The sequence below is a fragment of the Rhinopithecus bieti genome, unplaced genomic scaffold (genome assembly GCF_001698545.2).
Source record: "Rhinopithecus bieti isolate Rb0 unplaced genomic scaffold, ASM169854v2 scaffold_1618, whole genome shotgun sequence".
Taxonomy (NCBI): Eukaryota; Metazoa; Chordata; class Mammalia; order Primates; family Cercopithecidae; genus Rhinopithecus; species Rhinopithecus bieti.
In genome coordinates this window covers 3645925-3661081 of record NW_016803937.1, presented here as the reverse complement: position 1 = coordinate 3661081, position 15157 = coordinate 3645925, and the positions used below count along the sequence as shown (strand labels likewise).

The following is a 15157-nucleotide window of genomic DNA, read 5'->3' as shown; positions in this document are numbered from 1 at the left end:
TTTTTAGGGTACCTGCTGTGTACAGGACTGCTTTAAGGGATGGTGCCCCGCTCTCTCTGCAGGGCAGAGGGCTTCATCTCCTCTCCGCCCTGACCCCAGCCCAGCCCACCCCTGCCATGAGAGCTGGTGGGGGCAGAGCTGCAGGCCTTACCTTTCAGGCAGGACATCTTAAGCCCCATGCTGGCGCCTCTGCAGGCCTGTGGAGAGAGGAGAGCGCTCAGAGGGGGGCGGGCACAACTTGTTTGTGTTGGCCACGTGCGGCCAGGCCCCCACCCCTGGCCCTGACGAGTGCAAAACAGGAGGTTGTGGTGGAGAGAAACCACCGGCCTCCAGGTCACGCCACCTGTCAACTACATCTGGGCTGGATTTGCTCAAAGATGGAGTCTGTGCTGGTGGAAAAAACTTAACGGGTGCCTCAAAGTTAAATATACAGGAAGCCAAGGCAGCGTCTGCAGCCCTGGCTCTGTGAGGTCACTTGAACCCAAGAGGCGGAGGCTGCAGTGAACTGATCATGGGGAACCGACACCGCCAAGCCTTTCCTTTCACAGGACGGCTGCAGCTGCAGAGATGTGAAGACCTGCCAACCAGGGCTCAGGGGTGGCCCAGAGGCCCCCATGGCAGTGCACCTCCCGTTTTTTCTTTTTTTTTTTTTTGAGACGGAGTCTCACTCTGTTGCCCAGGCTGGAGTGCAGTGGCCGGATCTCAGCTCACTGCAAGCTCCGCCTCCCGGGTTTAAGCCATTCTCCTGCCTCAGCCTCCCGAGTAGCTGGGACTACAGGCGCCCACCACCTCGCCCGGCTAGTTTTTTGTATTTTTTAGTAGAGACGGGGTGGTCCCAATCTCCTGACCTCGTGATCCGCCCGTCTCGGCCTCCCAAAGTGCTGGGATTACAGGCTTGAGCCACCGCGCCCGGCCGCACCTCCCGTTCTAATGCTGCCATTTTTTTTTTCCCTAATGCAGGTTGTTTGGAGATCTGACAGCCTGAGCTATAGAGGCCGTGTGGCCCCCAGCCCACGGGGTATTAGAATTGTCCCAACCAGTGTTGTCATGATGTTCCTGTGACATGAGGCATCCTGAGTTCTGAGCAATTGAAAAATAAAAGCAGCAGCCAGTGGTGCGGGGCCCCCGCGTGCTCTGGACACTCATTCCTCAGTAACAGCCCCGCAAGGTACTATTACTGTCCCCACTTCACAGACACAAAAATCAGGGCTCAGAGAGGTTGTGGCACCTGCCTGAGGCTACCAGCTTGCTAGGGACTGTGGAGCTGACACTCGAACCCAGGACTGTCCTGATCCCCAGGCTGGAGCCCCACCCCACAGGGGCCTGTAGTGTGCAGAGGTCCAGAGGAAGATAAAGGCACAGTCCACGGGAGGAGCCCCAGGGGGTAGGAGGTCAGGCAAGAACAGGTGGGGAGAAACCAAAGATGGGTTGGACCTGGGGTTTTCGGGGCTGGTTTGGAGTTAAGAGCTTATTCTGAGGATGCCAAGGAGCAAGTCTGCTTTCTAGAAAGGTGTGTGGCTAGGGCCTGTGAGGAGACCCCAGGCCTGGCCCTCGTCTGCAGGCTGTTGGTGGACTGGTAGCATCAGCAACCCGGAGGCTGGGGAGCAAGGCAGCAGCTCAGGTCCAACCAGGCACACAAGGTCCCAGGGATTCCTGTGCCTCTGAGGTCAGAGATGCTTGCTCTGGGCCAGAAATCGGGGAGGTGAATGTGAAGATGGCAGGTCAGGAAGAGTTTGGAGGACAGGGAGCTGGAAGTCCAGGTGGAGCTAGTAAGACATGGGTGGGAGATACCACCAGGACATAGATTGAGGGCCTGGGGAAGACAGGGAGAGCGAGAGATACTGATGGAACAGGCTTGGGTCAGCTGCGTATGAAAGGTGGCCATTCCAACTTAGGAGTGGTCTCTGGAGCTTCCCCACTGCACCAGCTGGGCCAGGTCCCAGCCATGTGACCACGGAGAGTTTATCTCAAGACTTCACTTTCCTCATCTTTAAAATGGGATGAGGTGGCCAGGCACAGTGGCTCAAGCCTGTAATCTCAACACTTTGGGAGGCCAAGGCAAGTGGATCAGGAGTTCAAGACCAGCCAGGCCAACATGGTGAAACCCCATCTCTACTAAAAGTAAAAAAATGAGCCAGGCATGGTGGTGGGTGCCTGCAATACCGGCTACTCGGGAGGCTGAGGCAGGAGAATCACTTGAACCCGTAGGTGGAGGTTGTAGTAAGCTGAGATTGCGCCACTGCACTGCAGCCTGGGTGACAGAGTGAGAATTCATCTCGAGAAAAAAAGATTTTTTTTTTAAAAAGGGATGAGGCACATAATGGTCTCATTGAGCAGCAGCGAGGACCGAGTGTCGGGAGGTGATCTGTGCTGGGAACAGAGGAAAAGTCTGAGCAACGTCAGCTGCTGCCGTCCCTTATGACAGCGAGGGAGGGAAAGGAGGTTGAGGTTTCCAGCTAGGCCTTTTCTCCAGGGCCTTGCTGTTCCCAGAATGGCCCATGGAACAGCAGCACAAGCTTCCTGGGAGCTGTGCCTGCAGAGTCTCAGGCCCTGAGCTGGCCCTGCCCACTCAGAACCTGCATCCACACTACAGCCAAGAAGAACTGGGCCCTGCAGCGTCCGCACATCACCCAGGAGCTTTACAAAATACTGCTTCTTCCGGATTAGGTAACTCACAGCTGTCATCCCAGCACTTTGGGAGGCTGAGGCATGAGGATCGCTTGGGGCCAAGAGTTTAAGACTAACCTAGGCAACATAAGAAGACCACGTCTCTATAAAACAAGCTTACAGCCAGGTGCAGTGGCTCACATCTGTAATCCTAGCATTTTGGGAGGCTAAGGTGGACAGATCATCTGAGGTCAGGAGTTCGAGACCAGCCTGGCCAACATGGTGGAACCCCCATCTGTACTAAAAATACAAAAAATTAGCTGGGTGTGGTGGTGGGTGCCTGTAATCCCAGCTACTTGGAAGGCGTAGGTAGGAGAATCTCTTGAACCTGGGAGGTGGAGGTTGCAGTGAGCCAAGATCATGCCATTGCACTCCAGCCTGGGCAATAAGAGCCAAACTCTGTCTCTAAAACAAAAAAACAAGCTTGTACAACCCGCAGCCTTCCAGCCGCCTGCAGCCCAGGACGGCTTTGATGTGGCCTAACACAAATTGTAAGCTTTCTTAAAACATTATGAATTTTTTTTGCGATTTTTTGTTTTTAAGCTCATCAGCTATCATTAGTGTATTTTATGTGTGGCCCAAGACAATTCTTCTTCCAATGTGGCCCAGAGAAGCCAAAAGTTTGGACACCCTAGCTATAAAACATTCAAAAAAAAAAAATTAGTCAAGCGTGGTGGCCTGTGCCTGTAGTCCAAGCTACTCAGGAGGCTGAGGCGGGAGGATCACTTGAGCTCAGGAGGTTGAGGCTGCAGTGAACCTTGAACTTGATTGTGCCACTTCACACCAGCCTGGGTGACAAAGCAAGAGCCTGTCTCTTTAAAAACAAACAAACAGGCCGGGCGCGGTGGCTCAAGCCTGTAATCCCAGCACTTTGGGAGGCCGAGACGGGCGGATCACGAGGTCAGGAGATCGAGACCATCCTGGCTAACACAGTGAAACCCCGTCTCTACTAAAATACAAAAAACTAGCCGGGTGAGGTGGCGGCGCCTGTAGTCCCAGCTACCCGGGAGGCTGAGGCAGGAGAATGGCGTGAACCCGGGAGGCGGAGCTTGCAGTGAGCTGAGATCTGGCCACTGCACTCCAGCCTGGGTGACAGAGCGAGACTCTGTCTCAAAAAAACAAACAAACAAACAAACAAACAAACAAAACTGCTGCCTGAGTCCCACCCCCAGAGATTCTGGGGCAATTGGTCTGGTGTGTGGCTGGCATTGAGTTTTTTTTTTTTTTGAGACGGAGTCTCACTCTGTCGCCCAGGCTGGAGTGCAGTGACACAACCTTGGCTCACCGCACCCTCTACTTCCCAGGTTCAAGTGATTCTCCTGTTTCAGCCTCCTGAGTAGCTGGGACTACAGGGGTGCACCATGACACCCAGCTATTTATTTATTTATTTTTTGTATGTTTAGTGGAGATGGGGTTTCATCATGTTGGCCAGGCTGGTCTCGAACGCCTGACCTCAAGTTATCCACCCACTTCAGCCTCCCAAAGTGCTGGGATTTCAGGTATGAGCCACCGCGCCTGGCCTGGCACTGAGATTTTTAAAAGTTCCCTGCAGGACTCTCACATGCAGGAGAGAGAATCCTTCCCTACAGGAGGAGTGAGGGGTAGCGAAGCAGTGGGGCTCGGGCTGAGGGACGGAGGGCCCAGGCCTGCGGGAGTGACAGACACATTTCCTGGCACTCACCATGGGCCCGGCACTGTTCAGAGCCTTTTATGTATATTATACACATACATATACATATACATATACATATACATATACATATACATATACAGTGAATCCTCACAACAACCCCATGAAGTTGGGACCATTCCTGTCCCATTTCACAGGAAACATCTAACAGGAAACAGCACAGAGGAATTAGTTAACTTGCCTAAGGTCATCTGGGTAGCAAGTGACAGAGCAGGGATTTGGAGCCAGAACTTTGGACTGTGGAGCCTACGCTTTTAGTGACCAGGCAGACCTGGAAAGTCTTGGAGTCCCCAGGGGACAGAGCTTCCAGGAACAGGGGAGGGTGGAGCAGACCTTATCTCCATCCCTTATCAATTGTGCCCATGCTGGCTCTCCTGCCGCCAGCCTTGCCAAGGGGTCCTGCAGCCCTGACGTCAGGATCAACCACAAAGAAGCCAGAGGGAAAGCTGCACAGAGCCCCAGGGCCTCTGCTGGCCAGGCTTCCCAGCCTCCCCGGATGGCAGCTGCTGGGAAGATAGACTAAACATCCCAGTGAAGTGCGGACCGGCCCTGCAAAACATACTCGGATTCTATCATCTATTCCCTTTTATCCTGTCTTTGTTCAGCACTGATCGCAGCCCACCCGGTGGATTTTGAAAGCCAGTAATCTGTACGGAAGTCCTCGCAGATGGAATGATGTCTGGAATTTGCTGTAAAAATACTCCAGTAAAACAACAAGAACAAAATGCTGTGGGGCACAGGGAGGCGCCACCACGAGACCAGCGGGATGTTGTTTACTGTTGAGACTGGGAGATAGGAGAGCATGACATCCTGGTGTGTTTGCTTCAAAAGTAATGCTCAGCCTGGGCAACATGGCGAAACCCCATCTCTACAAAAAAAAAAACAAAATTTAATCAGTCATGGTGGCGTATGCCTGTAATCCCAGCTACTCAGGAGGCTGAGGTGGGAGGATCGCTTGAGCCTGGGAAGTGGAGGCTGCAGTGAGCCGTGATTGTGCCACTGCACTACCTGGGAGACAGAGCGAGACCCTGTCTCAAAAAAGAAAAGAGAAGATAAGTAATAAAATGGTCAGAAGGGAAACAACTGTATTTTAGATAACAGTCTGGGGTCAATATTAAATTTTTGGATTCTGATTATTGTACTGTGTTCTTTAAGAAATGGTCCTTGCTCGTCTGGGCGCAGTGGCTCACGCCTGTAATCCCAGCACTTAGGGAGGCCGAGGCAGGTGGATCGTCTGAAGTCAGGAGTTCGAGACCAGCCTGGCCAACATGGTGAAACCCTGTCTCTACTAAAAATACAAAAATTAGCCAGGCGTGGTGGCAGGCACCTGTGATCCCAGCTACTTGGGAGGATGAGGCAGGAGAATCGCTTGAACCCACAAGGCAGAGGTTGCAGTGAACCGAGATTGCACTCCAGCCTGGGCGACAAGAGCGAGACTGTCTCATAAAAAAAAAAAAAAGAAATGGTCCTTGCTCTTAGAAAATCTACACTGATGGCTGGGCATGGTGGCTCACGCTTTGTAATCCCAGCGCTTTGGGAGGCCGAGGCAGGCAGATCACCTGAGCTCAGGAGTTTCAGACCAGCCTGGCCAACATGGTGAAACGCTATCTCTACTAAAAATACAAAAACTTATCCAGGCGTGGCCAGGCGCAGTGCCTCACGCCTGTAATCCCAGCACTCTGGGAGGCCGAGGCTGGTGGATCATGAGGTCAGGAGATCGAGACCATCCTGGCTAACATGGTGAAATCCCGTCTCTACTAAAAATACAAAATATTAGCCAGGCGTGGCGGTGGGTGCCTGTCGTCCCAGCTACTTGGGAGGCTGAGGCAGGAGAATGGTGTGAACCTGGAAGGTGGAACTTGTAGTGAGCCGAGATTGCGCCACTGCACTCCAGCCTGGGGGACAGAGCAAGAATCTGTCTCAAAAAAAAAAAAAGGGAGGCATGGTGGTGGGCATCTGTAATCCCAGATACCTGGGAGGCGGAGGTTTCAGGGAGCGGAGATTGTGCCACTGCACTCCAGCCTGGGCGAGTGAGACCCTCAAAATATATATATATATATATATATATACACACTGACACGTTTGGGGTCAAGAGTCATCATTTCCATAACTTAACTCTCAAATTGTTCAGCAGGAAAATAATGATATGCACGAATATGTGCAGGGAGAGATGAGAACGCGCATGTAGGTAAATGTTCATTTCTGGCGAAGGATATTTGCAGGGCCTCTTTATATTCTCACAACTCTTCTTTAAGTTTGAAACTGCTTCAAGAAAAAGGCTTAACAAGGAAAGAAAGGCAACACCCAGAAGAGACAGGGCAGCTCAATGACAGTCTGCGCATGGCTGGGCTCCCCACTATGGTCTCCCATGGCAGGACGCAGGCGGCAGCATGTGTGTCGGATACCGTTTTCCTCCTAGCAGCTTCTGTGATTTGGTGGAGATGTGTTCCTGGGGCCAGGCCCTGGCCGAGCAAAGGATCTGTATTTGCCGTGCCAGGCAGCACCACCTCCCAGAAGAGGTGTCTGGAACTGACAGGCTTTGTCTGAGCAGCTGTCTTGCAACTTGAAAGACCCCTACCTCAAAACACACAGGGGAAGGAAGGCAGGCAGGCAGGGAAGGAGGGAAGAAGCAAACCAGAGGATGGGGGACCAGGAGCAGCCCCAGTCGGGATTCAGGTGACACTGGGGGCAGGACGCAGTGAGGGTCAGACAGGTGCAGCATTGAGGGTGGTCACGTCCACATAGGGCAATTCGATGTGGGGTGTGTGGCACTCCTGCATGGAGTTTTCACACGGCAAGTTTTCTCACCCCCCTCAGTGTCCCTGCAGTTGCCCTCATTGTCATCCTGCTTCTGCCTCCCTCCCACAACAGCGCGAAGGCAGTGGGCACAGGACTGGCTGAGGGGATGAGAAAGAATCGGGAGTCTAGAGCAGCTGTGTCACCTTAAGCAAGTCCTTTCCCGAGTCTGAGGTGCTGGGGCTCGGTCCCCTAGGCTCTGTGTCCTCCTCCGCCAAACAGGCATCGATCACCAGCGTCCAGGACAGGGCCTGGGACAGAGTTGTCACCATCATTTCATCATCACCACCACCGTTCTCCGTCATTATCATCATTGTTCTCATCGTTCTTATTGATATAGTTTGGATATTTGTCCCTTCGAAACCTCATGCTGAAATTTGATTCCGAGCATTGGAGGTGGGGCCTGATGGGAGGTGTCTGGGTCATGGGGCGATCCCTCATGAACAGCGTGTTTGGTGCCATCCTCACAGTAATGAATGAGTTCGTTCCCTATTGGTTCCTGCAAGAGCTGGCTGTTAAAAAGAAGCCTGGTGGCTGGGCGTGGTGGCACACACCTGTAATCCCAGCACTTTGGGAGGCTGAGACGGGTGGATCACTTGAGGTCAGGAGTTTGAGACTAGCCTGGCCAACATGGCAAAACCCCATCTCTACTAAAAATACAAAAATTAGCTGGCTATGATGGTGCACGCCTGCAATCCCACTTACTCAGGAGGCTGAGGAATGAGAATTGCTTGAACCCAGGAGCCAGAGGTTGCAATGAGCCGAGATCATGCCACTGCACTCCAGCCTGGGTGACAGAGCGAGATTCCGTCTCAAAAAAAAAAAAAAAAAAAAAGCCTGGCACTTTCCCTGCCACATGATGTCTGTGGCTCCCCTTCACCTTCTGCCTTGAGTGGAAGCAGCCTGAGGCCCTCACCATCCTGGTGCCATGTTTCCTGTCCAGCATGCAGAACCATGAGCCAAAGGAACCTTTTTTTTTTTTTTTTTTTCAGACAGAGTTTCACTCTTCTTGCCCAGGCTGGAGTGCAATGGTGCGATCTCGGCTCACTGTAACCTCTGTCTCCTGGGTTCAAGCGATTTTCCTGACTCAGCCTGCTGAGTAGCTGGGATTACAGGCATGTGCCACCACACCCGGCTAATTTTGTATTTTTAGTAGAGATGGGGTTTCTCCATGTTGGTCAGGCTGGTCTCGAACTCCCGACCTCAGGTGATCCGCCTGGCTCAGCCTCCCAAAGTGTTGGGATTACAGGCGTGAGCCACGGCGCCCGGCATGAACCTCTTTTCTTTACAAATTATCCAGCCGTGGGTATTCCTTTGCAGCAACACAAATGGACTAAGACAGTTGTCACCTCACTACTGTTATCATCCTTGTCACTGTCATCATTGTTGCTGCCACCTTCACCATCATCATCCTCATCATTGTCATCAGTGCGATTGCCACTAGGTACCACCAGGGTAGCCCCACTATGTGGCTCCAGTTCCACAGTGTGGCCTGTTGTGTTGGGGGTGAATTTATGTGGGAGTGTGGAGAGCCCTGTCCACTTCGTGAGATCCAGGGTCAGCCCCCTGCAGAGACCACAGATGCTTACACGGGAGAGGGCCGCTTAGATGAGTTGAAATGTCTGAGAAGGAGGAGTTATAGCTTTGATTCTACATCTGTCTGAATAGAAGCCATACAGTTGTCTAACCATGGGGAGGAGCTACTTTTACCTTAAACTTGATTATCATCATCATGACAATATCAGCTGATAGATACCCCACTGTTTTCAATGTGCCAAATTCTGGGCCAAGTTTGCTATAAAAACGATGCCACTGAACCCGAACAATGCCCTAAGGGATAAACATGATCACCATCCTGTTTTACAAATGAGGAGCTGGAGCTCACAGATGTCCAGCGACTCCCAGCACCCAGGGCTAGCAAGCTACAGCTCTGGGCTGCCAGACCCCAGAGCCAAGCCCACATCACTGAAATGGGTTGCAGTGTTCTATTCCACACGCTGGAGTTCTAGATTGTTTGAGTTTGTTACAAACAAAAACACGTATCTTTGTAACTAGAAAATAAAGATTTAAGGCCTGGTGCGGTGGCTCAAGCCTGTAATCCCAGCACTTTGGGAGGCCGAGACGGGCAGATCACCTGAGGTCAGGAGTTTGAGACCAGCCTGGCCAACACAGAGAAACCCCGTCTCTACTAAAAATACAAAATTAGCCGGGCGTGGTGGTGCATGCCTGGAAAATCGCTTGAACTTGAGAGTTGGAGGTTGCGGTGAGCCGAGATTGCGCCATTGCACTCCAGCCTGGACAGCAAGATGAAACTCCATCTCAAAATAAGAAAAAAAAAAAAATCTCCCTGTCGCCAAATGGTCACGGGATTCTCTCTGGTGACAAGGATGCACAATTATAAAAACTGACTTCTGGCTGGGCGCAGTGGTTCAAGCCTGTAATCCCAGCACTTTGGGAGGCCGAGGCAGGCAGATCATGAGGTCAGGAGACTGAGACCATCCTGGCTAACATGGTGAAACCCCATCTCTACTAAAAATACAAAAATTAGCCAGGTGTGGTGCTGGGCACCTGTGGTCCCAGCTACTCGGAAGGCTGAGGCAGGAGAATGGCGTGAACCTGGGAGGCAAAGCTTGCAATGAGCCGAGATTGCACCACTGCACTCCAGCCTGGGCGAGAGAGCGAGACTCTGTCTCAAAAAAAAAAAAAAAAAAAAAAAAAAAAAAACTGACTTCCTCTGCAGAGGTCCACCCCCTCCTACGGGGCAGCAAGACAGAAGGACATCAGATGTCATGCATGCCACACAGCTTCTCTAAGGCCAAGAGCATCTCCAGGGACAGGTCCCACTTCCATGTTGGCTGTGTTTGTTTTTGCAACAGCCTTGAAGGCAGGTGCCACAAATTACCAGCCCACAACATGACTGTTTGCCAGCTCGCCCTCTACAGATTTTCAGCGCAAACAGAAAAGCAAAATGCTGTGTTCTTTCATAAAGTCAAAAGCAACCAAGTTGTGCACTGACTATCAGGGACAGAATCTCCCGCTGGCTGGAGGGACCCTGCTTTTCAAAGCGGGCTCCAATGTTTGCCGATTCCCTTCAGTTACCACTTTTGTGGATCACAGAAGCTCAGCTCTAGGGTATGACATAGGCCCACCCTGGAGAGACTCATGCAAGTCTAGAGCTGGAAGTGGTCAGAGAGAGGTGACTAGGTAAAATACAGGATGCCCAGTTATCGCATGGGACACACTCATAAAAACTCTTCTTTGTTTATCTGCAGTTAAACTTAGCTGGGGCTGGTTGCGCTGGCTCATTCCTGTCATCCCAGCACTTTGGGAGGATGAGGCGGTGGGCAGATCACTTGAGCCCAGGAGTTCAAGACCAGTCTGGCCAACATGGTGAAACTCCATCTCTACTAAAAATATAAAAATTAGCTGGGCGTGGCAGAGGGCACCTGTAATCCCAGCTACTAGGGAGGCCAAGGCAGGATAATTGCTTGAACTTGGGAGATAGAGGTTGCAGTGAGTGGAGATCATGCCGCTGCACTCAAGCCTAGGCGGCAGAGTGAGACTCCACCTCAAACAAACAAACAAAAACAACAAAAACTTAGCTGGATAACTTAGTTATCCTTGTGTTTATTTGCTGAATCTGACCGCCCTATTCAAGGTCATCTGGTTTCTAACGTCTGGCTGTCCCCGATGGGGACCTGGAGAACCAGACAGGGAAAGTGAATGAACTGGTTCCTGCAGAGCCACCTCCCAGATGAAATCAGAGTAACCCCATGGAGGTCCTGAGTCACGGTGGCACCTTGCCCTGCTTGCCTAACAGAGACCTCCTGGGAGGACCCAGAAGAGGGTAGGGCTGAAGAAGAGTCACAGCTGAGGAATGTGACTGTTTGCCAGGTGAGTGGGCTGCAGTCCCAGTGGGGCAGGGTGGTGGGGGAGGCTGGGTAAGCCTCTTCAGCTCTCTGGGCCTGGTCACACTGCAAGCAGGGCTCCCAGCAGGCTCAGACACACATGGTGCTTTTCTTCCTTCTTTAGGAAAGCCACTTTCTTTCTGCAGCAGGACTAGAATTCCTGCAATTCCAGCCAAAGGAACTGGGCTGGGAAGTGATGCTGCAAGCATTCATGTGCTTCCATCCTGGTCCACAGAGTGCAAAAGGGAGGGCTGCCTTCAGCTTAGCCACGGTCCTGCAGGGACAGTGAGCCTCTCTCTGAGTGGCTGGGACCTCCACCTGGCCCACAGGAAGCCTTCACCAGCAGGAAGCGAAACAGGATGGGGTGGGGGCAGAAGGCCCACCGAAATCCCCACCTGCTTGGCCTCCCACGGATGAGCCATGTGACTCACAGCAAAATACTTGCCCACTGACGTCTCTGGGCCACTGTGAAGTAATAGAGCTGAACACCTTAGGACTCAAGCACCTTTCTGTACATTATACGTCAATAAAAACATTTACCAAAAAATAAGAGGGCTTTGAGACCAGCCAGAGCAATATGGTGAAATCCTGTCTCCACAAAAAAATACAAAAATTGGCCGGGCAGGATGACTCAAGCCTGTAATCCCAGCACTTTGGGAGGCCGAGGCAGGCGGATCACGAGGTCAGGAGATTGAGACCAACCTGGCTAACACGGTGAAACCCCGTCTCTACTAAAAATACAAAAAAATTAGCCGGGTGTGGCGTGGGCGCCTGTAATCCCAGCTACTCAGGAGGCTGAGGTAGAGAATTGCTTGAACCTGGGAGGCGGAGCTTGCAGTGAGCCGAGATTGCATCACTGCACTCCAGCCTGGGTGATAGAGCGAGACTCCATCTCAAAAAAAACAAAAACAAAAAAAGGCCAGGCGCGGTGGCTCAAGCCTGTAATCCCAGCACTTTGGGAGGCCGAGGCAGGCAGATCACAAGGTCAGGAGATCGAGACCATCCTGGCTAACACGGTGACCCTGTCTCTACTAAAAATACCAAAAACATTAGCCAGGCTTGGTGGTGGGCGTCTGTAGTCCCAGCTACTTGGGAGGCTGAGGCAGGAGAAGGGCGTGGACTTGGGAGGCGGAGCTTGCAATGAGCCAAGATCGCACCACTGCACTCCAGCCTGGGCAACAGAGCAAGACTCTGTCTTCCTGCCAAAAAAAGAAAAAAAAGAAAGAAAAAGAAAGATTTACATTGGTTCCATCTGGAAAGGTGGGAGAACTGAAGCAGGGAGTAGGTGGGAATGGGGGGACATGGCTTTTGGGTCATAGGAAGATTCAAAGATTTTCTGATTGGCAAATGGTTGGAAGAGTTATTATTTGGGTTGGGTGCAGTGGCTTACGCCTGTAATCCCAGCACTTTGGGAGGCTGAGGCGGGAGGATCATGAGGTCAGGAGTTTGAGGTCAGCCTGACCAACAGGGTGAAACCCCATCTCTATTAAAAATACAAAAATTAGCCAGGCATGGTGGCACATGCATGTAATCCCAGCTACTCAGGAGGCTGAGGCAGGAGAATCGCTTGAGCCCGGGAGGCAGAGGTTGCAGTGAGGTAAGATCATGCCACTGCACTCCAGCCTGGGCAACAGAGCAAGACTCCATCTGAAAAAACAACAAAAAACCCCAAAAGAGTTATTATCTAAAGACCTGGAACCAATAGAAAGGAATGTCTGGGTTACCATAAGGGGTTTGGCTTGAGAGAGAATAGATTGTACATGTTTCTTATCAGACTTAAAGGAACTCTCCTATTAATCTGAAGGTCTGCACTGATGTTAATGCTGGTCAGCTGGGCCTGAATTTCAAAAAGGAAGAGAGTATAATGAGGCATGTCTGACCCCACTTCCCATGATGGCCTGAACTAGCTTTTCAGGTTAACTTTGGAGTGCCCTTAGCCGAGGGGAGTGATCCACTCAGATGACTGGGAGACTTCAAGTTTTTTGTTTTGTTTTGTTTTGGTTTATAACCTCTTACTAATTTTTTTTTTTTTTTAAGAGAAAGGAGTCTCACTATGTTGCCCAGGTTGGTCTCAAACTCCTGGCCTCAAGTGATGCTCTTGCCTCACCCTCCCAACACACTGGGATCACAGGTGTGAGCCATTGTGCCTGGGCCCCATCACTACTTACTAATCTTTTTAATGATGGGGGATTATTCTCAGCAGGCCCAGAGGCCTAGCCTGGCTTCCACTGTAGTTCAGAGCAATTCAGTACCACGGCTCAGGGTTCCAGCCCTGGCCTTGCCATTTTCTAGCCATGTGACCTTGCGTCAGTCACTTTGCCTTTACCAACTTCTGTTTCCTCATTTTTTAATTTTGGGTTTTTTTTTTTTTTTAGGAGACAGGGTCTCCCTCTGTTGCCCAGGCTGGAATGCAGTGGTATGATCATAGCTCACTGTAGCCTCGACTTCTTGGGCTTAAGGAATCCTCCTGTCTCAGCCTCCTAAGTAGCTGAGACTACAGGTATGCACCACACCCAGCTAATTTAAAAATTTGTTGTAGCGGGGGGTGGGGGGGGGGGTGTCTCACTATGTTGCCCAGGCTGGTCTCAAACTCCTGGCCTCAAGCAGTCCTCCTGCTTTGGCCTCCCAAAGTACTGCAATTACAGGTGTGAGCCACTGTGCCTGGCCCTGTTTCCTTATCTTTAAAACGGGGCTGACAGTATTTGGTTGGAGAGTTGGTCAGGGGATTAAAACACAAAACGCAGGGTCTGGTGCACGAGGAGTGCTCGGTAAGCATGAAATATCACTGTTCTCTTTTTCAGTGTCCACTGAGGGGACGCTCCCAAGTTTCTGGAGGTGACCTACACTTTGGGCTGGGAAAATACACCCTACGTGGGTCTGGGGTGCACCCCACCGGCATGGGAAGGCGCTTCCAGGGAGAGGAGATTAGGTGGTGAGCTTTCAGCCTCCTTGGGGCTGGCAGAGGGATTAAGTGTTTCCATAAATAAATGGCCTCCTCCCATCCACAGGACCCGGTCCCCAGCGGTGGGGGCGCAGAACCCAAGGAGGGCGTGGCCTGCACAGGTGAGGGTGCTTTTTGGCGTTAACCCAGCCCAGGACAGGGGCCTCGCCACAGCGTTGGGTGGGTGGGGTCTAGGCAGGAAACGCCAGAGCCTGTGACTCAGGGTATGCCTCTCAGAGCCTCAGTTTCCTCACCTGTACATTGAGGCGTTCGTTCCCCGAGGCCTGCACTACCTCAGAAGTGCCTTTGCCTCGCAACCTTCCCTTCCTCCCTCTTCCTCCGGGCTCCAAAGTCTGTCCAGCCTGCACTGATTTTCCCTTGATCCCATCTGGGCCCTGCAGCCAGAGACGGTCTGAGAGAAGTCCCAGCCGCCCTCGGACCCCGCCCTTCGCCTATCCCTGAGGGAGCTGCGGGTGCCCCTTTTTACTGAGGCCTCCCCCAGTTCCGCCTGACCTCAGCCAGCCAGGAGAAGGCGCGCGTGCGTCCACACGGGTCGCCCTTTGCGGTTGCAAACATGCTTTGATGCCCTGGGAGCGCAGGGGGGCCCCTAAGTGAGGCGGTTCATAAATAATAGATTTGGAAATACTCGATAGAGGGGAAATGGTTCCTCGGGAGGCCTCCTGCCCCCGCCCCCCGCCGGGCTGCCTTCCAGCTCTCAGGAATGGCATTCTGGTCCATTCCCAAGGAACTCGTGACGGTGCGGGGTGGCCGGTGGGGAGTGGGGGCCAGAGGCTTCCGCGCGGGGACACACCCCCACGGCCGGTGCAAGTTGCCCAGCGCCGCCAGAGCCGGGCCAAGTTTCCTAAAGCCTGTGTCTTCGCAGCAAAGTCTACAAGAAGTTGGGGGGACGCCCGGGCCCGCGTGGGTCCCCCACGGCCCCCCGAGCCGCGCCCCTGCAGCGGCTGGAGCTTGCGGGGCGTGATCGCCGCCCGGCAGGGGCCGTGTTGCTCGAGGAAGGCGGGCGTCCCGGGGAAGGGGCGGCGGGCACGAGGCGCGGGGCACTCACCGCTTCCTTCCTGGTGGGCTCACTGCGGAGCCGCGCCCGGGGCGCGCGAGGCCCGCCCGGGCGCTGGTGGTGGCGGCGGCGGTCTGGCT

The 15157-nt window shown here is 52.7% G+C and overlaps 1 protein-coding gene across 1 annotated transcript in view; it reads right to left on the bottom strand.

Moving 5' to 3' along the window:
• Positions 1–15151, bottom strand: part of CLMB (calcimembrin) — a 44454-nt gene extending 29303 nt beyond the window's left edge. The window contains exons 1-2 of the mRNA XM_017860598.1: positions 15069–15151; positions 152–197 (exon numbers count right to left, since the gene is read on the bottom strand). Coding sequence (XP_017716087.1) covers positions 152–179 — 28 coding nt within the window. The 5' untranslated portion in view covers positions 180–197; positions 15069–15151. The remainder of the gene's footprint in view (positions 1–151; positions 198–15068) is intronic.
• Positions 15152–15157: the final 6 nt, after the last annotated feature.